Here is a 27,482-nt window from a genome sequence, read left to right as displayed (position 1 = left end):
ATGGGATTCGACCACTGGCCTGAACACACCCAACTTTTTTTTGTTTTGTTTTGTTTTGTTTTCAGTACGCGGGCCTCTCACTGTTGTGGCCTCTCCCGCTGCGGAGCACAGGCTCCGGACGCGCAGGCTCAGTGGCCATGGCTCACGGGCCCAGCCGCTCCGCGGCATGTGGGATCTTCCCGGACCGGGGCACGAACCCGCGTCCCCTGCATCGGCAGGCGGATTCTCAACCACTGCGCCACCAGGGAAGCCCAACACACCCAACTTTTAACCATTTCAACCACAATAAAATGTCTGTCATGTTCTCAAGGTTGAAGATTTACTTCTGTAAGAATTTAGAAATAACAACTAACACTTATTAAGTAGATTATCTCATTTAATGCCAGAAAGAACCCTGCAAACTAGGCACTATCATTATCCACATTTCACAGATGAGAATACAGAGGTTATGTAACCTCGCCAAGGTTGTACTGATGGCAGGTGGTAGAGGCAGGATGTGAACCTACACAGAGCTGCACTTTTACCTCCTTTTCTCTCACGCCTCCCATGTGTGTACCTTAAGCTTCTTCAGACCCTGGGGCTCCAGCTCTGTAGGTTTCAATCTCAAGATCCTCCCTAGAAAGTCCTTAGCAGGGGACGGGCACTGTACACTTTAGAGGCCAGGATTTACCAGATCCACCGTATGTTTCCATCTGAACAAGATGGAGCTAGAAAACAACATCTGAGGAGCTAACAGGCAGAGAGCCCAGGACTTTGAAGGGGAAGCACTGTTTGTGTGGTGATTAAAAAAAAAAAAAAAAATTTAGGGAGTTCAAAGCACTGTCCCAAAGGTGGGCAGACTGAGAAACAAATCAAAACAAGCAGCTCAGGGACACAATAAGAATATAGTTAATGCCATGAATGAAGCAGCAAACCGTCACATTTGTGAGGATGTCCTCCCTTTCAAGCTTATCAGCTGTGATCAGGGAGTAAGGGAGAGAAACAGAAGAGGGCACGGTGCCCTCAGGTCAGGCAAAGAAGGCTCTCGTGCCAGGCAGGATAGTGGCCTTGTGTTTGCTCTCTAAAATAAAAATAAGTGGAGAGATGTTCAAGGACTTCGTCCATGGAGAGAGCAGGACCTTCCCGCACCCCCCGCCCCACTCCCAGAGCCAGGAGGCAGCTAGAAGTTGGTTTCCCTGACTAAAAGAAAATTCTGCAGTTAGGCAAGTCAGGTTTCAGTGTCACCACGGGGAAGAACTAAGTCTTCTAGAAAGACACATTCTTTTAAGCAGATACTCCATTAACTCCCACCTTTCCCAAACCAGTGCACCAGGGGAAGAGAACTGTGGGGTTTCTATCCTCGTGTTTCTAAGCAAAGCCCTAGGAGCACGGCCACCTACCTCTTCCCGAAGGATCAGGTTCTTACTCTGTCACGTCCAAGCCTGCATTTATTTCCCTGTGCTGAGGTTTCCAGCTAGGACCTTTCCTACATTTTTTCATCTAATCCTAAATACCCCTCTGCAACAATTCTCTCCCAAAGCAAAATTCACTCTTGCTGGGACAGTCTCCAGGTCGGTAAGAGGGAGGCAGAGCTTTCTTGCGGGTTAATATCTGTGACCATTATTTTCCTTTGTCAGAGGATGCTCTGTTTTATTCACCCTCCTCTCTTACGCTTGACAAATTTACAAATGATCATATAGAAAATGCTGCTGTGTTACTCAGAATGAGCATGATGTCAGAGAAATGCCACGCTTTATTGCTTTTGATAAAAGACTTCTATTGGGGTTGGGAAGAGGAGAAGACTAGCAAAGAAAAGAGGATGGAAAAGGAAAGCGTATACTTAGTTACACTGGCTCTTGGACTTGTCAGGGAGAATATTACAGAACTACCAGTTGGGGATAAACTACTTTCACAGATGTTTAGACAATTCATAAGAAGAGCACAGCCTGGGACAAAAAATGAAGACATGTGACTTTTCATGGGACAAAATGAAAAATTACTGGTTTTGATCCACCCTGCTTAAATCCTTACTAAGTAACGAGTAGCCAACAAATCTCAGGAATCTGTAAACAGAATACTGCGATCTCGTGATTCTAAATGTAGGATGGACATAATCAAAAGGTTTTTGATTATAGAATGCTCAGAACCGATGGCCCTGATTTAGGACTTAATTATGCAAATTAAGCCTAACTAGGGTTTTCTTTTAGGTATAAGCTTGCCAGATTTAGCACATAAAAACACAGGCCTACTCAGCTAAATTTCCAAAGTACATGTTTATACTAGAAAATTATTCACTGTTTACCTGAAATTCAAATTTAATGGGATGTCCTATATTTTCTATTCAGGTGACTGTCTCTATAAATACCCCTGCTCTGATAGGACATATCAAGCAAAGTAAAGAGCTGGGAATTCAAATTCAATGATGCCGAGAAAAAAGAGAAAAATTACTTCCAGTGAATTACAAAAAAGAAAGACTTGAAATTAATGGATTATATGAATATTAAGTCTTACAGTACATTAAACCATAAAGCTGGTTGGTAGATGACACTAAATTAACTTTATACTGCTCACCATTTTCTGTGGCACAGAACTGAAGAACCAAAGCATAGCTGGTACAATACTTTACATACGATGTATGTTTAATAAATATCTCTTCATTGATGACCCAGATGACAAGCCAAGCCTGCTCATTTTACATTTAAAAAATCTGAATAGTTTGAACACTGGCAGGAAAACAGCTGGCTTGCTGAGTAAATAATTAAAGTATTTAAAGTCAAAGTATTCTATAAAGAAAATAATTTGCACCAAGAAAGCTACCGTGGGGTTCATTAACCTATGTAATATATTTTTTATTCATCAAGCCTCTATCCTTGACAAATGCTTACTGGACATCCCAAGAAACTATGGATTTTTTTTTTTTAAAGGAGTTTTAACAAGTGGGCTTCATCAGAAGTAAAAATTACTGAGCTAGCCAAGGAAAAAAATAAATTACCTTTCTAAAATCTGCCCACCTTTTTTTTTTATCAAATCAAATATATCCCATCATGTTTTTTTTTTAAACAGTAATTTTCCAGTTGTCCTGGATTATCATTAAATGTTTCTGAAAATCATTTAGAATATAGTTTACTTTTTAACACTTGTACTACTTTATTCATCTTATTGGTTTAGAAATAAAGTCATCATCTAGACTATAGACATTAAAACTAATTTGCAAACAACAAATAATAAAGATGGTTTAGTACAGTAGCCCTCGCCCTTTACACCCCACCTCCAGCTTATCACAAAGGCAAGAGAGTCTGATTAGTTATACTTCTCACTGGAAGCAGGTTCCTCAGAGGAGAATGAGTAGCTACAAAGTACCCTGCCTCCCACCCCTCCTTGCCCACAACTCAGTATACTAGTAAGATTTGCTAATTTGTAAGGCTATGTAAAATCTATGGCTGAAGCTTCAATTCAGTGAACAGTAGAATTACTACCCTAGTATGGTGGGAAAGGGTCAAAATGCCACCTACTGAATTTCTACTGACACAAACATTTATGTCACCAGTAAAGAAACTGCTCTTACACTGATACCTTATTCTGGCAATGTTGAACCAAGAAAAATTAAACTTGCAGGAAATGTGGGTTTTCTTTAATGTTTTCAAGACTCACTCTGATAATTTTAGGCAAATGAAGGAAAAGTATAAAAAAGACAATGCAAACAGAGGAAGGAAAAAAATACAGTTGTTAAGTGAATTAAGTGGCAGCATGTTGGAGTCCTTTAACTGAAGACTGTGAAATATGACAAAATTAGAAACTCAAGGTTATTATACACTGTTGGTATGGACATCCTATATCCCCAAAGAGCTTGTTTTAAATAATGTTAAATTCAATAAAGCCCTGCTTTCAAAGTGCAAGAGCTGAAATTCCTTAATGGGGAAAAAGAGCAGGAAATCCTTTATTAATTCAGTGGGAAATACCTACTGGTAATCAAGGAGTCATTTTTGGGTTCCCCCCTCCTTTATCTCAATGGTGCTAAGATTTCAAGGAAGTAATTTGTGAACAGCACCACGGCCCAGTGAGTAACTGCAAAATTCAGGTGTTACAGTATGACAAATTAATTACTCCTTTTCACTTTTTAAAACATCTTAAGATTTTTGTAAAGCAACTAATGTCAACAATTCAAGCAGATTTAAGAAGCAATCTATAAGGCTATGAAGTGACTGTGTGAGACTTGTGTGTATGAATAAATATATAATAACCCATGAAATCCTACATCTTATGAAGAAACTGAAGATGCTGATAACAAAGATATAGTAAGACATTAATTCAAAAGAGGTCAACAGATTTCTAAAAATTCATCTTTCTGTAGAGAACCCCTGATTTTGGCATTTAGTTATTTTTAACAGCAAATATTAATTTTTTATGGTACAATTACACATAGAGTGTGTTCAGGGCTATGATGAAATGATTCCATGAGATGTATTTTGGTAGTCTTACTGATTGCTGTTCCATCTACTTGCACAGAAAAATCACACAGTAGAAAAAACAAGTCACTTTCTCCTTGTCCCACACATAGGATACTGTACTGAGTAAGGCAGCCAGGAAGACTGCTGTATCTCACCTCTGAGCAGAAATAACTGGGGACATGACTTCAGGGTTTTCTGTGCAGGGGGAGAGAGTGAAGCAATTAGTTGAAATGCTAAGGGCAAAAAGAGTGGGTGCTCTCATCCCACTGCTAACTCAAAAGCTAGGAGCCAGACCCTCACTGTCATATTTGTCCTACTGAATGGGGAAGAGTGAGATCTGTGTATCGGTGTGTACATATTTTGAGTTGTCTACAGATATGTCGCTCTTGTGGGGGAAAAGTGGTCAAGGTGATAGTAGTGGTGAGAAAAAGTTAGATCTGAGAAACTTCGCAATTAATATACCAGAAACACAGAATTTCTAATGACACGGTAGGAAAAGCCGAGTCTGATGTAACAGAAATACCTTATTCAAGTTTGGGGAAAAAACCACATCCCTCAGAAAATCTTAGAAACCACCACTAGCCGGGGATAATTTATGTTGTTCAAGAAGGAAGAAATATTGCTTTTTCCCCCCATTACACTACTAATGTAATATGCACGTGGAAGTTAGATAAAATAAACTGGTGACACAGTAAACTTTTATACTCACAAGGCTACCACAGTAGACAGATGATGGTAACACAAGATGGCTTTGGAAAAAATGAGAGGGAATGAATGAAAAGTCCTTTGTTTAATGACTGGATCCTCCCCACCCCCCTTACTGCTCATGTGTTGTCCAGTTTGTTGCTTTTAACATGTATAATTTATTTTAAAGACTTCATATAGTTTATCGTCAATGCTCACAATAATCTTACAAGGTAGATGTCATTAACCCTCTATTACAGATAAGAAACCTCAGATGCAGAGGTGCTGAGCGACATGTCATCAAAGTTGTAGAGCCAGAAGTTGACCCCGCACTGCCTCCAGGATCCTTGATGGGCTGGGGACATAAGCTATTATCTGGCAGAGCCAATACTTACTGAGAGAAGGAAGGATACCTGGGAAGTGTTATAAACTGAATTGTGTTCCCCCCAAAATTCATCTGTTGAAGCCTTCATTCCCCAGTCCTTCAGAATGTGACTGTATTTGGAGAGAGGGCCTTTGTCCTTATAAGACGAGGAATCTGGGTGCACAGAGACACCAGGGGTGTGCCTCACAGAGCAAAGATCATGTGAGGACACAGCGAGAGGGCAGCCATCTGCAAGCCAGTAAGAGAGGCCTCAGAATGAAACCACCCTGATATGGGACTTCTGGCCCTTCAGAACCATGAGAAAATACATTTCTGATGTTTAAGCCGCCCAGTCGGTGGCACTTTGTCATGGCAGCCCTAGCAAACTAATGTAGGAAGGGAGAAGAAATCATCGAACGTAGTCACCTGCATAGACCACAAAAGCAACAGCAGCTCAAGTGTTGTTCAAACCTGGACTGAGAGTTGTTACAGATTTTGGCCTTGTTAATAAAGCAGGAACAAGTTCCATCCCTGGAGGCACTGGAGGATTGTGGCTCTGTGTGCCAGGCACACGCCCTTCCAGTGTGCTCCCCCCATACTACTCGATATACCTCTTCTCTCTCCCTCACAGAAACAGGGCTGAAATGGCCCCATAACACCAACATACTTGCCCCAACAAGCAAGATACATGATAAATTAAATGCATCTCAAGGCATGGCCCGGTGTCATTCCCTCAGATCTTGCTAGAATAACATGACATTTATAAAAATACAACCCACTGGATATTTGGCACTGCTTGGGAATGAAGAATATGTCCACTTAGGAGCCACTCCCCCAGGCTGTCAAAAAAAATCTCAAGCCAGGATTTCTTCTATAAACATTACCTATCTTTTAAAATTATACAGTCTAGGAAGTGAAGAAAACTAATGTAAAGCCTCTGCTTATTTGCAAGTCTCCTTTTGCCTCAACGTAAAAAACATAAACCAGACAGAAGAACACGTTAAATGCTCGGTCAAGGCCCACGGATGGGACAGCTCTGTGCATCTGGCAAAGAGCCTCCACCCTTCCCGCCTCGGCCCCCGGTCACCCTCGCCCCGAACACACACCTATGCAGAGCTCACCCTCCACCAAGGCCAGCCTCCTCCAATCCCCGGGCACGCTGAAAGGCGTTATTTACGGATTTTTTTTTTTTTCAGATACCAGCCAAATAATGTTCCCGTTCACTCTCTCACGCACCTTAGACCATACAAAATTTAACATCTGGGAGGATAAACTGTGCCCCGAACGCAGATGACAAGGCTGAGTAGTCATGGAGGAGTTCTCCTCAAGCAAAGAGGACTTGCCAGCTTCCCTCTGAGGTCCAGGCCCTGAAAGGCCAACTGTGGTATGTTTGAGTTTCCATCGGGCCTGGTGCTTGCTGGCTGCTGCTATGTTCACTCAGAACCCAACTGTCCTATAAACATCTCGGCCTGCTGCTGAGAGCTGCCCGCCTGGCCCTACTTCTTGGAGCTGAGAATATGCAATTTGGGAGCTGCAGGCTGCACGGGAACTAACACTTGGAGCACAGCTGACCCCTCTCTTCTCCAGGCCAGTGACGGCTCTAAAAAAAAAAAAAATTAAGGCACGCTCACACGAACATAACAAGAACTGGAAGAAAAGTCCAGATTTTCCTCACCATGTGCCACCCAGCCATGTTTACACTGATCACAAGTCCTCAGGTTAATCTTCCCCGGCTGGAAACATTCACACGTGCAGTTCACTAGTGTGCAGCGGATGGCCTGCAAAGGAGAGGAGGAAAAAAGATCAGCATCTGTTCAAAGGTACCATATTTCTTCACCATTTTAATAATAACACCCACTTCCCATTTTTAATGGCTTTAGGGGCCTGGAGAGTTTTAAAAATAAATTTTGAAACCATCAAAATCTCTTACCAAAACATATTAGAAAACAACACTGATTCACGAATACAATGTTTCATGCCATTCATAGGTGAGCTTTAAATTAGAAGCATAGACCGAGTAGTATAAGAGTAAAGGATTACATACTCTACAAGATGCTGGATCTGAAACACCAGGGACCCGAAAGAGAAAAAAACATTGCTGCTACCAAATAGGCACATTTTAAGTTCATCCACCTGGCAACAGTGCAAAAAATATACACTCTCATACAATAATGTTCAAACGAAATGTTGTTCCAAGTAAAACATGATATACAAGTAATATTATTAGAATATTACTTTTCTTCTGCAGTGTTTCGTTTAAATGCTTTATTAATCTTTCAGACACATTTTGAGAGACATTCCTGTTGGCCCAATAAGACCTGGCATATTTCTGGCATCATTTGTCACTTCCCAATTCCTTGTCTGTTCCCACCTTGATATATCAAGTCCACTTTCACTCCTATTTTGAAAAATGCAAAACAACCCCCATTTTTTTTAATGGTGATAGATTAAGTTTACATTTGTTTTTAGATCAGATGTAGAACAGGAAAAGACATTTACGTGAACATTTGATACTTGGAACAACTCATCTATATCTTAGAAAACTGAAAGACACACTCAAAAACCTTTCATTTCTTTACAAGCACTTTAAAAACTCATCTCCCCGGTTTACATTATACAGTGAATCCATAGAAAATTAGCATTAATGAAGTGTAACTTTTGATAGATTAAGAACCTATGCTTAGGAACGGTGCTAAAGCTGACCTATGCTCCTAGACTACGGTTAATAAATGTATCTCATACATTTCGCTCTAACTTGCGTGGCAGTTCTGAAGACAGAAGGGATTTAGTCCGATCATTCACAGATTAACCATCTACTGTAACTACCTGAACTGCCAGGAAAAGACCTCTCTACAGCTGTAGATGCAATCAATAATTACTGATTTGGAGGCTGGGGTGGGGGAGAGGTACAGGGCTACCTGAAACTGCAGTACTGGGCCTGAAAGCTACTCTCACACAGCTCCAGACGCCCATATTCCTGAACCAGCTGGATTTTTATATAAACTGTCTCATTTGTAACAGACAGTATTTTAGACATTGTTAACAGGGTTGGGACAAACTCCATTTACAGAGAGTAAGACTGAACGGACTTTGACTGCTCCCCATGCTTTAGATCAGGCGAGTTTAAAATACTTCTCTTTTGTTAATGAACATCAAATCTATAGGTCCCTATTCAGTTTCCAATAGAGTCCTTGCCTAGACTCCTCTCTTGCTTCACCTCCAACCCTAGTTTGCTCCTCTATTACTGCAAGAAAATCACTCAGGTGTGTCATCTGCCTGATATTTCAGGGCCTTTCTTCCAATGTCAATAGTCCAATTACATATAAGGAGGTTGTAAAACTTTGCTGTATGTATTAGTGATTAAAGGAAATAGTAGTAAGAAACAGGGGGCACCAAAGGAAATGCTGACTACGCAAGAATAATATATGTAGTTGAAAGTTAGAAGGGGAAATGTTTCTCCCCAAATTTCTTGTGTCAACTTCAAGAGTTTACCTGATTGAGCAATACGTCAGAACATTCCAGGTTAGAGCTTCTTTAAATGGGGTGTTATTAATGAACTCACAATTTGATTGTACTATGGTAATACAAAACAAAACAACTACAATTTAGAAGGCAGTGTTTCTACTAAAAACAGGGCACCTTACAAACTATCCAATTATAAATTCAGATGCAGCAACCACGTTGACATTAAAATATTTATATAATCTGAAGTGCGATAACAGAATCTTTCATAAACACTAAGGAAAAAAAGTCGCCTCTGCTTTACCAAACTAAGGAATGATCAAAACTAACAATGACTATCTCTCAAGGACTACATGTTAACTCCAGCACAAAAAACATACATATTTTAAATCATTAATTTGATCATTTTGATTTGACAGTTATTTAACAAAAATAGCCTCACTTTACATTGTGTTTAAAACATACTTTTGTCGATTTTAATTATAGCTATATTCAGGACAAAACAAATTAAGAGACTGTAGATTTGCTTTATTTTATGTGTATTTATTTATTTACTGATTGAACTATTCATTCATTTACTGAGAACTAGTTTATGATTCAAATATTTTTCTCTTCCTAAATAACTTTATACATCTGGCACATTTGGGAATTAAACTTTTCAGATCATCATCCTTTTCCTTTTTCATAATTTTACCCTTTTTGTACCTAAACATACAAACATTGGAACACCTCAGCTCCTTTTGTATATAAACACTTGAGCACTGGAATATCCATTTTGTATTTCTATGACTTCCAGAAGGTCTATTTGTTTTCAATTCAGATTTATATAGACTACAATTGTTCCTTAAGGGAATTATATATATTTAAACAGTATGGTCTAAATAAATATTTTGAGTATGAGACTATTGTGGCTTCAAAGGAAGTTTTATTCTAAGTAACATTTTTGAAACGGCATAAAAGTTTGACATACTATTTATTCACAACAAAACAGAACCAATGTGATCACTTGCCAACTCACCCACACTTCAAAAAAATAAATTATCATAGAACTATCAAAGCCAGTTAAGCCTCAAAAACGTACACACTTTACAAGGAGAGAGCTGGGAAGAGCAGAGATGGTGAAGCTTTCATTTTGGTGAGCACATCCATTTCTTCACGTAGCTAGTATATGAGTGCTTCCCACCCACTGCCGGGCATTTATGACTACAGAAAATTCAGCGGTGATAACGAGGTGACAGAAAGGGGACACCAGGAAAAGAGCAGACAATTTGATCAGGATATTCCCACCTATAGATGCAGGACCCTTATGCAGGTCTGGCCAACTCAGGCTAGCAACCCCTCCACCCCTCCAGGACCCCACTTCAGTGAGTGCCTGAAACTCTTTCCTCCATTTCAGTAGGATAAGCTTTTCCAACACCCCAAGAACAAGAACAAAGTTTCTTAAGCCTGCAACTTATTTAAAGTAATGATTCCTCTGCTTAGCTTTGCCATAGATTTCTTGAAAGAAAAATCCATGCACCCACCACCCACTGCTTCCACCTACATTTTAACTGTGCAATCTGGATTCTGCCCCACACAGTCCTGAAACTGCTGTCTCCAAGAGGAACGTTCTCATCACATCTGGTTCCCTTTTCTAGCCTCCTTGTTCTCCTAGACCCCGAGGCAACTTAAGGCACTAACTCTCCTTCATTCCTGGGCTGTAGAGACCAACTATCCTAGTGTATTGGCAGCAGCTTCTTACTCTCTCTCCACTGTAAATAAATACAGGTGTTTCCCACGGCCAGGCTCTTCGTTCTTTAATTTGGCAATTTCATCCCCTCCTACAGCTTCAAATATCATCACTATGCAAAGCCCATCACTGTGGAGCCCAGTACTGTGTTAGGTGGCAGAAACGGATGGCAGAGTCCCTGGGCTCAAGGATTTGACAGTCAGAGCTCATGGGCAGTGGGTTGAGAGGAGAGACCCTAAGAACAGAAGGAAGCCCTTGAACAGGTTTGGGACTCATCATTTCTCCCTCTTTATGCCTTTGTCTTTTCTTCTACCAAAGGGAGGATTTAAACATTTATCTACAACAGTAAACTATTACCTATTATCAATAATAGGTAGATTTACTGGATATTTGCCATTTTCCAGATACTGTGCTTAACATTTTACAAACATTAGCTTCCCTCAGAAAATACCACGAGGTCAGTACTATTATTCCCTTTATTTCACAAAGGAGGAAACTGAGATGGAGCTAATTCAGGACCTTGCCCTGAAGTCACAGGAATCAGATTCCAGATCTGTGTGAGCTCTCCATCCACTCACAGGCAGCCATGGGGCAGAGCCCACCATCCACCTCCACACTGTGTACTGTTAACTCCTGCTCATCTTTCAAGCTTTCAACTCAAATACTCAAATACTACTTCCATTCCCCAGGGCAGCTGCCCCCAAGGGAATCTTTCTGTCACAGCACTTATCACAGTTGTAAATATTATATTTATCTATACTTATTCATTTTATATATATATATACACACACACACACACACACACACACACACACATACACCTATATCTGTGTGACTATTTGATTAAAGTCTGTCTTCCCCTGTAGAATTTAAGCTCCTTGAAGGCAGAGTGACATATTGTTGGGCTTACAGTGTAAATATAATGGCAAATAATAGGTGCTTAAAAGGCACTTAAAGAATGCATGAGCCTTCCGAGCCTCTTTCCCATCTGTAAAATGATGGTAACAATAACATCACAACAGTGTCAAAAGACTCAAATGAAATAATGAATATAAAGCATGTGGCACTGTGTCTAGTGATAGCAAAAGGTCAAAAGATGGAAAACATTTATGACCTCAAGAAACTTTCCACATATTACATTTGAATTTTTTTTCCCTTATGATTCTTCCCAATGTATTTTTTCCAACACCTTGTAAAATGCTTAACACATATTTGGTCTTAATGAATAAATGAATACTTTGACATATATGACTCCATATTCTTCATACTATAATCCTATAAATTGGGCACGACAGGGATTATTATTTCTGTTTTAATACTGGGGCTCAAAAATGTTTATTTAGGTGTTACACATCTCCTAAATGATAGGGTGGATTTCCCAATTACTAATCAGTTTATTTCCATTACCTATAGAAAAAGAAGAGGTACAGTTAAAACCAGTAAATTATGAATATTCATGTTCAAAAGTATATCTAGAATTCATAAAGTAGACCAATTTAGTATAAAAATATTTAATCAAGGTTCAGTCAGTAACACTTATATTTGAATATTAAGTAAGAGTGCATTTGCTAGTATTCTGGATGAGTACCAAAGCCCTATTCAAATAACAGATTCTGTTATCACTAAAACTGAAGTCTTTAAGCTTCATTATACTCGTAGCTGGCTTGAACTCTGCAAGTTAATGTGAACTGAACATCAATCTTCTCAACAAATGATATTTCTCAGAAAAGCACAGATTGCGGCTTTAGCTAATATTTAGCGTATATCACAAAAGAACTATACACAAGGCTAATTAATACATCTCCTGTTAGCTGTTCCTTCTTTGGGAACACTTACAGAAGTTACCTATTAATACAAAACAACAAAAGGCAAAATAAGGCCATGGGGCATATAGAAACATAAGACATGTTCTGAAGGAACAATCATAGAAAGAGAACCTCCCTTCCCAAAACCCCCCAAAATAAGACTAATTTCAGTTCTGGGTTTTGTCTTTTCCACACAAAGAAAACTATTTGCCAGGAGATCCCCTCAAGTGTTCATTAACCTGGCCAAATATCCCATATATAACTAAAAATCCTTCTTAAATCCGCTTTCTCCTTATTCATTTCTGGGGAGGATACCAAGATTTACAACTTGGATTATGAAATTCTACTTGAATCATTTAAAAATGTTTAAGAGTTAAGAACATGACCTACACTAAAACTGAATTACTGAAAAATCCAATCATTAATATAGCATCCATCTGTCCCACCAGTTTCTTCCAGAAACTTAGGTGGTACAATCGAGGTGTACAAATTAATCTGTTATAATGGTTATCAGTGACAAGGTTTGCCTTTCTTATTTTTTAACAAGAACAAATTTCTTAATAAAATGAATTTTCTACTTTGGAAATCACATGTAGGTGTGATAAATAGGTGAACTCAGCCAAACTTCCAAGAAGATCCAAAGTAGTCCATGTTATAATTAACTAGTATTAATTCATCTCTGCATATGTTATTCATCTCTGTACATACGGGTCCCAGAAGGAAAGGTATGTATGGTGCCAAAGGTCAAATAAACCTTTTTTTTATTAGGTAGGAAAACTGTCCTTCAAAGACTTCTGTCTTTAAAAAAATCTGGAAAATTATCCATAATGAATCTGGAAACTAATTCTTCTAGAATTGTCTCAGAATACACTGCAGTAATTACAAAGTAACAGCTACTAAGCATTATGAAGAGAGTAATCTTATATGTGACCAAAAAAAGATGGACTGACACACACATTTATACATCTTGTGTATAAAGTACCTAAGATCGTACTTCAAGCATTGCCACAGAGATTCTCAAGAACTCACATGATAGGAATGGTGATTTATTTAGTAAGGAAACAGCTCCCTGTATAAATTTCAGGACAGTTTTTCCTCTTCCATTTTCACATGGCTGATCCATAAAACTAATGCAAAAGCAACAACTTCCAAAAGAAGTACTCTGAGTTTTAGCTAAGACTTTGAAAATCTATATGATATTGCCTTTGTAGAAGAACAGTGTCTTAAATTTGCCTAAGTCATGATGCAACTTGAACAAAGAAAAAAATTTTTTTGGCATGGTGGATAACTTCTGAGCTTACTAGACAACTACAAGAGAAATTTGCTTTTACGTGACTACAAAACACATACAGTCCGAAAGGAAAGGAATATCCATATCCACCTGTTGTGCTGCCGGGTTTTACAATCACGTATCAAAAGACAAAAAGATGTGAGTTGGATAGACATAGGACACTGAGACCCCTGGTTTTAAATATCCTACAACGAAGTTTTATAACAACCTAAAAAGTCTTCTCTAATTCTGACACTATTAATATAAACCTATAGTTGCAGTAAGGTGGGTATGTTTTCTGTATTTATGCAAGGAAATGTACAGATCTGAGTTTGGACAATGTTCACAGAATTCACAAGAAGTGATTATCAGTGATTATAGAGTGTAGAGTAAAAGTAAAGGGCTCACAGAGTTTTATACTGCAATGTAAATGCCACTACTCGTAATAGTAACAGCAGCAAATGAGAAGCAATGAAATTATTGTCTGCTTAACCAAACCCCTTAAAAATTCACACAATGGGCCAGCAAAAGTATATATCTTAGTTTGTGGTAAGATAAATTAGAAATCGAAAAATGTATTAAACTTTCTATAAAAGGTTCCTTAAAATGTCTCTAATTGTTTTTTAATGTCATATGAAGAAATAGCAACCTGATAAAAGTGATCATTTTGTTGTACTTATGTGCTCTGAAGTTTCTTGATGTCTTTTCATCAATCAGATCTTGCGGCTGAGTCAGAAGATTTGAAAAGACATGGTCAGTCCAGACTCTCTACGAGATCCAGATGCCACTGATATAAACAGTGGACAACAAGGTCAAGACAGAAAGCTGGGCAATTCAAAGTGGCCAGACGCCAACAAGACATCGTAAGAACAACATTACTGACCAAGGAAATATTATCTTCACAATAAGCACATACAAAATACCTGAAAGAGATTCACTGTGAAAAGGTGTCCTTTAAACATCAGTTACTGCTAAAAATCAGAAGACTTAAAACCTCATTTTAATTTTCTCTTAAAAGGTGTAATTCTCTACCGCACCCCATCACCTGGCAAATGGATAAACAAAGTATGGTATATTTACATAGTGGAATATTATCTGGCTAATAAAAAGGAATGAACACTTGATATTACTACATTATGGATGAACCTTGAAAACATTATGCTGAGTAGAAGAAGCCAGACACAAGAGATCCTAAATTATATAAGTCTATTCATATGAAATGTGCAGAACACAGAAATCTGTAAAGATAGGGAGTAGTTAGTGGTTTCCTTTTGAGGTGACGAAAATGTTCCAGAAATGACTGTGATGATGGTTGTGTATAACTGTGAATATATTAAAATCCATTGAATTGTACACTTTAAATGGGTAGAGTGTATGATACATGAACTCTATCTCAATAAAGCTGCTTAAAAGTGAGGAGGGTAAACCTACTACATTCACCTAATTCCTTTCAGTGGTGTTAAAACATTTAATTCATATTATTCCCCCGGGGGTACAATGTAGCATAATATCCTTCTTTAACCTAGTAGGTCTTCAGTATACAAATGCTAAATGAGTGATTAAACAGAAGGCAAAGCAACTAAAGAATTTCACTGCTGCTTAAATCTGAAAATTTCTTCTACTTTGAAAATATTAAAACCTAGTATGTCCATTTGAAAATGACAATGACTTTTAAATCCACTGCCATTTTTCTATCAGGAAAATCCAGGACATCCTTACATCCTTCAACAAATTTGGGGTGAGGAGGCCTCTCAGTTATAATGTTCATCAAGATACTAGAAAAACTCAAAGAGAATTGTTTAAAATTGACAATGGTGAATTCTGTCATGTACACTAGTAAAAGTATTCCTCAATTTACTGTGATGAAAAAATTACCTCCACAAAAGTCAAGAAACAAATATGGTTTAAGGGGAGGGGGCAAAGAGAGAAACCATATACTTCTGAGTAGATGTTCATATATGAATGTGAATGTTTTTGTGACTATGTGTGAATATATAAATATAAACAGGGAGAAAGGGACATACACAGAGGCACATAAATTTTCACAGACACGGATCCAATGAGCATCTGTAGTCATTAGCTTAAGACCACAACCGACTATGAGTCGACACGAGGAAGACCCCATTTAAATAATTTAGGAGTTCAGAGTAAAAATCAACAGCGGGATATAGCCAATTATATGAAGAAAATACCCTTGCTTCTATGGCATCAAAGCCTATGCAGGCTTTGGAGTGCATGTGTTATGTTTTTTCCCCCCAATTAAATTAGGCCTATGGTAATAAAAGCTATTTTGTTAGGCAATTAGTAATATTAGAGAAACAGGAAATGAAAAGGCATTTCAATTTGGGCAGAAACATTTTATTTTCTTACCTAACAGTTAACAATTAAGATATTCCACTTACTGCCTGTACTTACAAATTTTACAGACTACTTAGGCAGCTGTGATAACATAATGAGAAAAGAAACACTCTTCCCATGAACACACACCTATTGTCTAATTGAAAATAAGGGATTAGCTCACTGTAAAAAAGAACCACATTTTCACTAAGCTCAGTCTACATTTACCAGAATACATAACTTTGTATAAGGAGCCAAAGCACCTCTTGATATCATATGAATGATAAGCAATACTCATCTCATTTCACCTTAATGTTGAATCAGCAATTCTGTATTCCACTGATATACATTTTATTCATTTTCAGTAAGGCAATTTGAAAGGTGGTAATGTGACTACATTTCCCTGTGGCATTCATGACAACAATTACTTACATAATATGATAGGGAAGGCATTAATAAGGAAGGGATTTGGAATGAAATGCAAGGAGATTTATAAACCTTTCAGCACTTTACGAAGAAATACTCCTCATTAGGCAAGAAGTAAGACAACATGAAGCCTAAGTTCTGGTTATTTCACGGAAGCAGCTTCCATCCTGGGAAGAACGGTTTACACGACTGTCCCCTACTTTGGTGACCAAGCAGAGAGGTGCAGGAGTAACCCAAGACTTGTCCAAAGCTGTGCCAAATGTAAGGCATCACTCTAAATCGAGGCCACCTCCCCTTCCCAGACGGCACAGGAAGGACCCCTACCCCTTTAAGGAAGGAGTGCCTCTCAATCCTTCTCGTTAAAAGGAGCCAGCCACATTATTTCAAATGCCAAAGCACAGTAATCAATCCATTTACCAAGCAAGAGCATAAGGTGGGTGACCTTTTAACTGAATTTACTCTAGGTTTGTGAAAAGAATTTATCCCAGTGAAGCAACAAGGGAGACAGGTTGTTGCATTTTCGAACGTATCATTTCAAATGACAGCTCTGATTGCCCAGGCCAGTTGAAGTAGCCTTTGTGAGACTTAACAACATACCACGTCGGACGGTGCCATGAAGCTTGCATAATACTTCAAATACATTCCTGTATTTAATCATCAAAATCCCCCAAATTAGAGATTTTTCAAACAGCCGAAAAATGAGGCTGTGAGATGTCCTTAAATGGCCACAGCTGGTAATCCAGGGCTCGCTCCACCCGGCCTAGGCGGGAGAGGCAAGGAGCTGAATAAACCCCCTTGCTACTCTCGTCCACAGTGAGATTTCCTCAGATATTCTTCCAGTTCCAAGAGCAGTTTGAGACTGAATAGGAGATGTGGAAGAAACTACACACAAAGGGAGAGGCGTGGGGGAAGGCTTTAAGCAACTTAAAAAGATGAGGTAAACTGCTAAGTAAGCAGTTAACCATTTACACTAGGATTTTCTATGAACAAAGTGGCACATTTTTAGACAGAGAAAGCGACTCTCAACAGCCTTCTATGGAGTTTATCAATCGTTACATTAAAAAAGGCCAAAATCTGAAAAAAGTGAGGCAAGGATTTGCCAAAAACACTGATTAATTTTACACCATCTTGCTTCTACCTTGTCTTGGGATTGTCCCTTAATAGAATATCTCAACAAACATTTAAATACTGTCCATCGTTCATGTGTCTGTGCATCATAACTATGCTTAAGAAACAATATGTTTCTTTGCCCAAGAACAGATATCACCTCAGGAGTCATACCTATTACAAATAATAATGATATGATGAACAGTCTACAGTGCCCTCTTATACGTTATTTATGTTAGGTCATAGACTCCCTAGGGGTCTGTGCTGAGACCTGGACTGGCTTCATTAGAGCATCATATAAATCACTAAAGGCACATCTTGATCTTACCACTGGCTAGAGTTGCTGGAATTTTTCAAGTGGAACCTCTCAGGTGAAAACATTTTTTAAAAACACAATGTTATCATTTCTTCTAAAACGTGGGTTTCTCAAATTGAATCCATTACATTCAGATGCTCACAGAAATCCCACAAATTTCTATGGACTCTATATAAGCATCTGAAGGTAACAGGTGTCCTAGAGTGTTGCAAAAAATATTATTCTCTTTTTAAGAATTAAAGGACAAAGAGAGACATATAGAGAAAGACAGCAAGAAACAGATCATCCAGCTGCTCACAAATGCTTTGACATCACTGAGCAAATGGGGAGACTAATGCAATGGTTGTCGGGAACTCTGAGCTAACTCTTGAAAATTAAGAAATAAATAGAAAGCTTGTGGAAAAAAAGGGAGTCTTCCAGAACAATGTTAATGTCATCTTGGGCATGAGGACTGGGTTCACGTGTGTGTCTGCTGAATCAACATAATGGGCTATAACAGCTTCGAAGCAGCTAATATGATCCATTGGGTCAATAATCCGTGAACTAAGAAGGATTTACTTGATAGACTATAAATGTTTCATAAGAACTCAAGAATCACTCCATCAGATCAAAAATCCAATTTTCATATGGTGTCTTTCTATGAATTAGCCAAAAGACAGTAATAGCTCTAAAAGACTTCAAGGTCTATCAGTTAAAAATTTACTTTGTAAAGAACAGTGTAGAGGAGGAAGAATTAAATGCCTCTCTTTTTGGTGAACCAACCTATTCTAAAGGGAAAAAATATACTTTATGACAGAAAGCTAATATACAACAGGGAATGTTCAAGGGGCTTTTCACATTTTCCTCTGGGCACCTGAATGTATGGATCCAAAGAAATGACATGCAGGCATATACATTCTCTCCTCTCTCTCTCTTTGATATGTCTCCACATACATACAGATACTACCACTAAGTATCAATAAATTACAAACAATATTTCTAGGATAGCAATATTTAAAAATAAAGATTTTATTTTTGTTTCTGTACACGGTTTATATTTGTGGGTCTGCTGTGTGAGGCCTGCAGAGACATTTGGGACAGCACACGGATATTAGTAAACTCTTTCATCCTCACGTATGGAAAAGCAGGCCAAAGAAACTACAAAAGGTAAACAGTAAGAACTACAACACATTTTCAGCATTTAAGAGAGAGAGAGACAGACAGAGAGAAGAGGGTTGGTCCACAGGTTGGCTAAAGCTTATATAGCCAGTGTTTACAGATAACTGTAACTTCTTTCCACTCTAGACTGCAGAGAAATACTAGCCTTTATCCTGTGTTTGTGAATTTCATTACATATTCACACTAGGTGATAGTGGCTGCAGACTAATTTTTTTAATGTAAGCCCATCTATGTGAATAATTGTATTTACTAAGTTCATGGCAACGAAGAAAAGCAGAGGAAAATGTTCCAGAAATATAAAAGGCTGTAATTAGAATTCTTAACAAGAAAGAATTCCTTTACTAGGGAAGAAAATGTGATCTATCACCTCTCTCTCAAAATGCTATTAGCCTCTCTTCATTATAAGGATAACAAGAAGGAATCTTTTCTTTTGCTTTTTACAAGAGTAACACCGAATAAAATAATAAATGTTTTCACATCAAAGTATATTAGCTATTGACATAAGCTCGGTCCTCTTAACTTTCACACAAGGGAAAGAAAAATTCCAGTAATTCTGAAATAGACAGATAAAACTTTTCTCTGTGGCTATGGCCATGTACTATTACACGTAACTGCTTATTTTTAAAAAGAGCCTTATTGGTGCTCTCTAAAGGATTTTCTTTTATACATAGCTTTATCCTATAATTTTGTCCCTGTTGGGCATGCTGCCTAAATTTAAACACAAACAGTCAAGCAATGAAGAAACATTAACACATTTACTGTGAACAAAAACTCCCAGTTGTACAGTGAAATTTTAATACATTTCAACTTATCTCTTTTACTAATGGGGAGAGTACAAACCCTGCAGGAATTCGCTCTGCAAACTGGTAATTACAGTAGACTCACTTTTTTTATAATGCATATGTATAGTCAGACACAAAAAACCCTGGCTGCCCTTTTGATGTAGGTTACAATAGGAATGTTTCAAAAATTATGAAAATCTACAGCAATTCTAAAAGAATGCATTATTTCATGGAAAACTGTCCTTTAACTCTGTATATAGACACAGACACATATTTAGATATCTGCTTTACACACCAGAAGGCACAATCTTTATCAGTATGTACTTTTATGTCATTTCCCCCGTAATCCTGTACAGAATAAATCCACTCCGTTTTGTACAAAGCTGGATGTGACTCTGAATATCATAATTTATCTCTTACATAAAGATGATATTCTTTCATTCTATGCCTGGTCTTCCTGTTCTGTCCTCTCTAGTTTTGGTGATTTAAATCTGTATTTTGAGATTTCATAGAACCTCTTCATTAACTAATTAAGGATTCCAAACCAATAAGTTATCTCTCAGTATAAGCAGATGTGCCCCTGGACCACAAAGACCCTATGTACATACCTGCAGAGAACAAGAACCATACACTGTAATATTAATAATAATAGTAGCACAGACAGTTGACAGAAATTAGGTAAAATCTGTTACTATTCACATCACTTGCTAGACACTTTACATTTCTCTGTCAAACTTTTGGTTCCGTAACAACTTTAAAAGAAACTGAAATCTGACAGAATGTTAACAGGCTATCAAAGTATAATTTACATTAAACTTGTATTTCTAAGTATTGGCATATGGGTAGTGGGGGTGGAAATGAAAGCAGAAAAAGCTTCCAAGTGGGCATAACTTTTGAAATGCTTTGTGAATTTCAAAAAAAAAAAAAAAAAAAAAAATTGATGTTGCTAAAATGTTTATCTGTGACTGAGGAGCATCTACAAATTCCAGAGATGGGCTTCCCTGGTGGGGCGGTGGTTGAGAGCCCGCCTGCCGGTGCAGGGGACACGGGTTTGTGCCCCGGTCCGGGAAGATACCACATGCAGCGGAGCGGCTGGGCCCGTGAGCCATGGCCGCTGAGCCTGCGCATCCAGAGCCTGTGCTCTGCAACGGGAGAGGCCACAACAGTGAGAGGCCCACGTACTGCAAAAAAATAAATAAAAATTAAAAAATAAAAATTCTAGAGATATCTGTTGAAAATTATAAAATTCAGGTACAACATAAAACATACAGCATGTGCTACCAAAACAGGCAAGCTACTTACTGTACAGAAGCCATTTCCTGGTCACCTAACTTCAGAAAAGAGAGTGACAAGAGATAAACATTCTCAATAGGCTTGGTTAATGGCAGATCCACTCACTGCTAAGGGAAGCTACGTTTTAGATACACATGCTAGAAAAAAGTACCTTATACTAAGGACACACATGCCTAGCTCTTCTTCTAGGCAATGCTACTAACAGTCTAACCTTAGGTCTCCCTGTCATTACAAAAAAAGAATGCTTTCTTCTGTGACATCCCCACCTCTCTGCTCCCAAAGGCTGCTTATGTGATAGTATGCCTGAAACCAAAACAAGAAAACCAGATTCATCATAGTTCAAGAGCCAGGCACTGGCTCTGTCACAGGCAATGTATATATCCTCAGGCAACACTACTGCTTCCACTGGCAATGAAATGACACGTTTCTCATTTTTTAAAAAAAGCCAAACACCAAGGTAGATGAGAGAGAGAGAGAGAGAGAGAGAGAGAGAGAGAGAGAGATACAGATATTCTTTCCTTAAAGTCAGTTTTTGCAGCTGCCCCTTTTCTTCCTTGATCCAAGTGTTAAGAAAAATATCATATACGCTGTGGCTTTAACGTGAACAAAGTAACAGAAGTACACCTCAAGCACAGCTACATGTAAAACGTGAGCCTCTGTAAAATCCATTCACACTATATAAACACAACTGAACATTAAAGAGCAACACCTTTAAAATGTATATGGTCCATCACAGGCAAAGTGTTCATGCTTTCATTTGCTAAGTCTGTTACTCCAAAGACTGTGAAAGAAGTTGTGAACTATAAACAAACATAACATCTGCTCCATCCTCGTGGAGTTTTGAAAGCCAAGTGATCAGGGACATGAGTTTAACGTCAACCATCTTCGAGTAATTTGAAGGGTTAAATCATAACTCATGTGCTATCATTATTTACAACTTTCTAAGGGTCAAAAGGAAAGAAGCAGAAATTCAATATTCTGATTCCCTTGCTGCAAGGCACAGCAACGGCTTTGAATGAAAGCCTACAGATGCAGCCCTTCGTGACAAAACACACACACCCTTCCAACACCTTCTCCAAATGAATGGATCTCTCAGTTTGTCTTTCAGTAAAGGGAAAAAGTAAAGGTTGAGGAGGTCAATTTGAATTCCCTGCGCAGGCTGATGAAATCCTCCCAATCTGCTTTCCTGCTCTGGAAAGCAATGAAATTGTTGGACTATTAGAGAATCCTGTCTAGTAGGTAAGTAATACATGAAAAACAGGCAATGTGTTAGGATAAGCTTAACACTTTGATACATTTGAATTTTTCTTCAGTGATTTATTTAGAGGGTCATTTCTATATGTTGTGGTGCTTCCACCTCTTCAAAACAAGTACCATTAGACAAGTCAACATATTACTGGATGGCCAGATGATTAAATACACACAAATTAGCTTTGGCAGTCTACAAATATGATAAAGGAAGACAGCAGCAACCAAAGTTTCACTGTATTTATCACTCATCCACATTCAGAACCCTGATATAAGAGAGATCTATACCTAGCCTAAATTATACATTATCCAAGAGGGACCCTAAATAGATGGCCACAGACCACAGATATCACTATTCATGAAACTGGACATCAGTGCCAAAAACAAAACCAAAAAGAGTACAAGTTAGATTTATGCAACGTACCTCATAGTTTTGTAAGATGACTGTTTCCTTTACTATTTGAACGATTAGCATGTCCCATTTGGGTGGACCATAAATAGATCAGGAAGGAAAAATTCAATACGATTTCACTGAAACATTATTTGAATATCCATAGAACTGGCAGTGAACATGTTTTAACGTTTGTTCATATCCAGTATATGTGAGGCTATTATTCTAATTGTAAAATATATTACCTGTGTTCAAATTAACACCGAGGCATAGCTGTCAGACTGTATGCCTCACATATAAGTAGGAGGGACAGAATTTTCAGTGGGCGTCTATCGGCACAGTATTATTTTCTTTTCGACTCGTCTACAGACAGATTTGGCTTTTTACCTCTGAATCAGAAATTAACAAATTTTAGAGTCAGCCTATCTAATGCTTATCAAGCCATATTCTAGTTGCCAAAGCATCATTTTTAATATTTATCTCCATGAAAAATATTTTAGATTCTATGTGTCCATTTACTGAAATGGAGCTTTTCCCCCAAATTAATCTAATTATTAATTTCTAAAAGTCAATGATAAGGGTGGGGAGGGGGGAAATCCTCAGGTGCCTAAACTAGTATAAAGTGGTAGTATTACATCAGCTGCTATAGCTAGTTTGTGTGTATTAGTAACTTGAGGCTCTCTGCACACAGGTGTCAGGTATGTTAATTACCTTTTTGTCTCATAAAATAAAACACATAAAGAACAAGGGTGAGAAATACAAAATGTGTGCTAAGGATGTCTCCAATGTGAAGCTGCTTCTTGTTTGAATTTGGAGTCGGGGAAACAAGTGTTGGTGCCTTTTTTCTTTTATGATTTAGACATCTTAGCTAGAGCAAGATGAGTCTACACACTGAAAGTGAGATTTATCAATGAGCTGAGGAAACCAAGTTTCTTAGCACAATTTCATCTTCTTTTGCTAAGGGCCCAATGCTTCCACTTCTTTAAAAAACAAAGCAAACCAAAACCTTCACCTATTAAATACAAAAGAGAACTGGTCTGCCTCAGAATCATCTGTGGCACTCTACAGAAGCACCACTTCCCTGGACCAACACACTCGAATGAACCCATTAGAATCTCAAGTGTACTTGCAGAGGGGGTGACTCCTCACATTTTGCTCTCAGGTGCCTCAGTAGCCTCACCAGTGTCTTGGCCTGTAATTGTTAATTTCACCGCGGTGCCTGTAAGAGGCATGGAACAGTGTTGAGAACAAAACAAATGGACATAAATGCGAGAAGATGCTCTGTTTGAAGGACTTCAGGGGTGAAGGGAAATCCCAAACTTGTTTCACATCCCCTTGGACACCGGGAGGGAAGGAAGCCATTTCCTGAGGATGGCCTCAGGAGCTTTTCCAAACTTAGAAAGCAGAGCCTCTCCCAGGGAGCTGTGGGCCAAGCCAACTGTTGAAGCAAGATCCCAGGACAGACTCCTGAGCCTGAAGCTGATGAGGAAGGGAAGAGGAAGCTGGGAGGGCTGGGGTCTGGGTAGCTCAATGGCTATCTGTTTTCATTTTAAATGGATGCTGGGAAGAGACATAAATGATTATTAATATGACTAAGCAATTCCCCTAGGAATTCCCTTCCTCCCTTAAAGCCACCTCTCACCAATTTTTCAATATGCACTTAAGAAAGCAGAGTTTGGGGCTTCCCTGGTGGCGCAGGGGTCGAGAGTCCGCCTGCCGATGTAGGGGACACGGGTTCGTGTCCCTGTCCGGGAAGATCCCACCTGCCGCGGAGCGGCTGGGTCCATGAGCCATGGCCGCTGAGCCTGCTCTCCTCAACGGGAGAGGCCACAACAGTGAGAGGTCCGCGTACCGCAAAAAAAAAAAAAAAAAAAAAAAGCAAACAAGCAAGCAGAGTTTGCCTACACCTGGCAGTGACTGCTGTCACACTTTCCTACATATAGAAGTCAGGTAATACCTGTTCCTTTTATAAGGTAATACATAGGAAAGCGCCTGGCACAGTCCTTCCAACACAGCTGCTCAGTAATGCTTCTCTTCCTTTCCTAGTTCCTGCCCTTGTATGTAATCATCATAGTATGGAAGCTACATGCAGCAACAGAGTTTTAACATACTTAAAAATTTCTAAGGACAGGGAGCTCATCTGCTTTCTTCTTCTTTTCTTTTTGTCTTTCCAAACCCCTTGCAGCAACTCAATCCTTCACTCCAGGCCCTTATGATTACAAAAGAGGTTCTCCTCCTAATTTATGGTAATTGTAAGTGAATTAGGCCAAACAGCTCCCAAACTGATTTTTGAAAGACTGATATGCCCTCTTCTGGCTTCTTATTTAAGAATAAAAAGAAAACAAAAATGTTAGTTTATTAGATGCATAAAAGAGTGGTCTGTTTATCTGCTGTATTTATTACTAATAATATTAATGACTTAAAAGAGATTTTCTCAGGCAAGTGATAATATCTGGAGGTCCCAATATTATAAAAGGTGAGGATTCCTTTCAATAACAAGATACTCAGCCAAGGGGCTAGCTTTCAACAAATTTTTCCTCAAGTCAATTAACGAGGCTGAAGATGATATAAAACTGCATAAACGGGTCAGAAAAGGAAAATGAAATTTGTGTACCCACTAGCAAAATCTAAGAAAAAGTCCTCCTCTTGATGCCACATGCCCCACAGTGCACCCCACTGTATGCCCACGCAGGTCTGCTTTCACAGCTCGGGCCGACAGCAATGCCAATTAGTGTCAGTTGTGACGGGGCTTTAGCAACACGGCCCTCTGTCTTAGAGGAAGTGCAACCACCAACTTACTGTACAGGGGCAACCTAACAACCCATTAGATGGAAATGACTTTTCAGCCACTTCCTCCAGGGACGGCATCAGAAACTGATGGCTTAGACAGATGGGACCATTTTTACATTTCTGTATTAACTGCATCCAGGAAGGTGGATTTTTATCATGTAATGCTGCCCAGTCCTCATTTCATGCAGTCTCCTCTATTTACTCCTTCACTCCCTATAATAGAATGGCATATAACATTACCTAATAAAACCATGGACTACATTTCCTAGAAATAGAGGGAGCCATCTCACTGTGTGTATTCAGAGTATGCTATGGGTCATCCACTGAAACTTTTGGGCATCCCTGAAAACAAAAAAATTCATTACTGGAATACTGCTCTGGAGTAGCATTTTGTGATTTGAAAAGATGTTGATGGTTACCGTTTATGCCTCCAACTGTTAAGCTGGTATTAGATTTGGTTAAATCTATCAAGAAGCAAAAGCAATCCTACTCTTGAGTCCAGGAAAGGATGGTCAGCCCTGCAAACAGGAATGCTCACATCTTTGTTGTGATGTAAAGGCTGGGCTGTAATCCAGCATTACATCCATGTGCGCGTGTCGCTGTAGTACTAAAAACAAAATTTACTTCCACTCAGAGGACCTGATAGAATACTAATGCACAAGAAAATGTGCAATTAGTTAAAATTTAAATTTTCTTATTCTTTAAGACACGAATTTAAAAACAAACATAGGTTTATTAACTGTTACCCATGTAAATACTTGTTAAACATTTAACAACCGTGTTTGTCTTAACTAATTCACTCAAAAAAAGTCATATTCTTTTTTTCATGTGCAAAAATCACTTGGTTGAAGAGTATCATTTTAAAACATTAAGCATTCGTGTATATAAACATTATTCATCAGGAATAAGCGGAGCTCAAATGCCTTCATAATAAAGATAGCCAGCAAGCAAAATGTCTTTTTGATCCAAGATGCTTCAGTTTAGACAGAACTAAAAGGGTACCAGAGGAGGGAAGTACTATGAAATCTGGCAATAACATGTGGTTTTTCAGTAGTATTTTAATTTTAGGTGGGCTTCACTGCCAACATCCCAAATCTCCTGTTAGTATTCCTGCTTATAACCTCAGCTGACTTTATTAATGAATTGAGAGATGTAAATTTTTCTTTAAAATTTTTCTGTTTAGGTTTTCTTAAGAACCTTTCTCTCAAGCTCCCTCTTACAAATCAGATGTCTTTTAAAACATCTAATATGGACTATTCTGTCATAGTCCCGATTATAACACAAATAGAAATTTCATATAAATTGTCAATTTTTTCGTTGCTCGTATCAAATATAAAGAGATATAAAGGTATATAAACTCTAGTAAATAAAAGTTTCTATGAGTTTATGTACTAAGTAAAATCTTACATAATATTAAAGTTTTGAGTTTTACTTGATTTGGATATTGGCAAGACATTCAATTCTTTTTATCTTGTTCAAATTAGTTCATAATTTTAAAAACATTAACCATTTTCCTGCTTATGCAACAGAAATATAACCTATTACAAAGCAAATATCCAGGCACTATCTTAATTAGAACACTTCTCTGTTTCTCAGTCTCTCAGACTCTCTCTTTCTCTCTCTCTCAACGTTGTATGTACATGGAGATTTAAAAAAAAAAATTTTATAAAAGAGCAGCAATACTGTTAATATTCATTACATTCCAACACTTCTTAATTTTATGAAAGAAACACTGAACTACTATGTTTATTTTTTAAAAGCTGCGTGACATGATTTGAATTCAAAGCAAAATTCATAAAGCTTTCTTTAAATATAAATCCTTTTCAAGTAGAAAGATCTTGTAAAATAGAGGTGATGGTAGTGCAGCATTGTGACTGTATTAAAAGCCACTGA

The 27,482-nt window shown here is 38.3% G+C and overlaps 1 protein-coding gene across 18 annotated transcripts in view; it reads right to left on the bottom strand.

The window, feature by feature from the left end:
• The window catches only part of BNC2 (basonuclin zinc finger protein 2), a 423,886-nt gene that overhangs the window by 145,658 nt on the left and 250,746 nt on the right, over positions 1-27,482 (bottom strand). For 17 of the 18 annotated variants that reach the window (XM_059071134.2, XM_067041456.1, XM_067041447.1 and 14 more), the window contains one exon: positions 7,151-7,253. In XM_059071134.2, coding sequence (XP_058927117.1) covers positions 7,151-7,253 — 103 coding nt within the window. Of the gene's footprint in view, positions 1-7,150; positions 7,254-27,482 lie in introns of those variants that run through there. The other variant, XM_067041455.1, reaches the window with a different exon arrangement.

The sequence above is a fragment of the Kogia breviceps genome, chromosome 8 (assembly GCF_026419965.1).
Source record: "Kogia breviceps isolate mKogBre1 chromosome 8, mKogBre1 haplotype 1, whole genome shotgun sequence".
Taxonomy (NCBI): Eukaryota; Metazoa; Chordata; class Mammalia; order Artiodactyla; family Physeteridae; genus Kogia; species Kogia breviceps.
The sequence above is the reverse complement of the archived record's forward strand: the minus strand, read 5'-3'. Positions and strand labels throughout refer to the sequence as shown.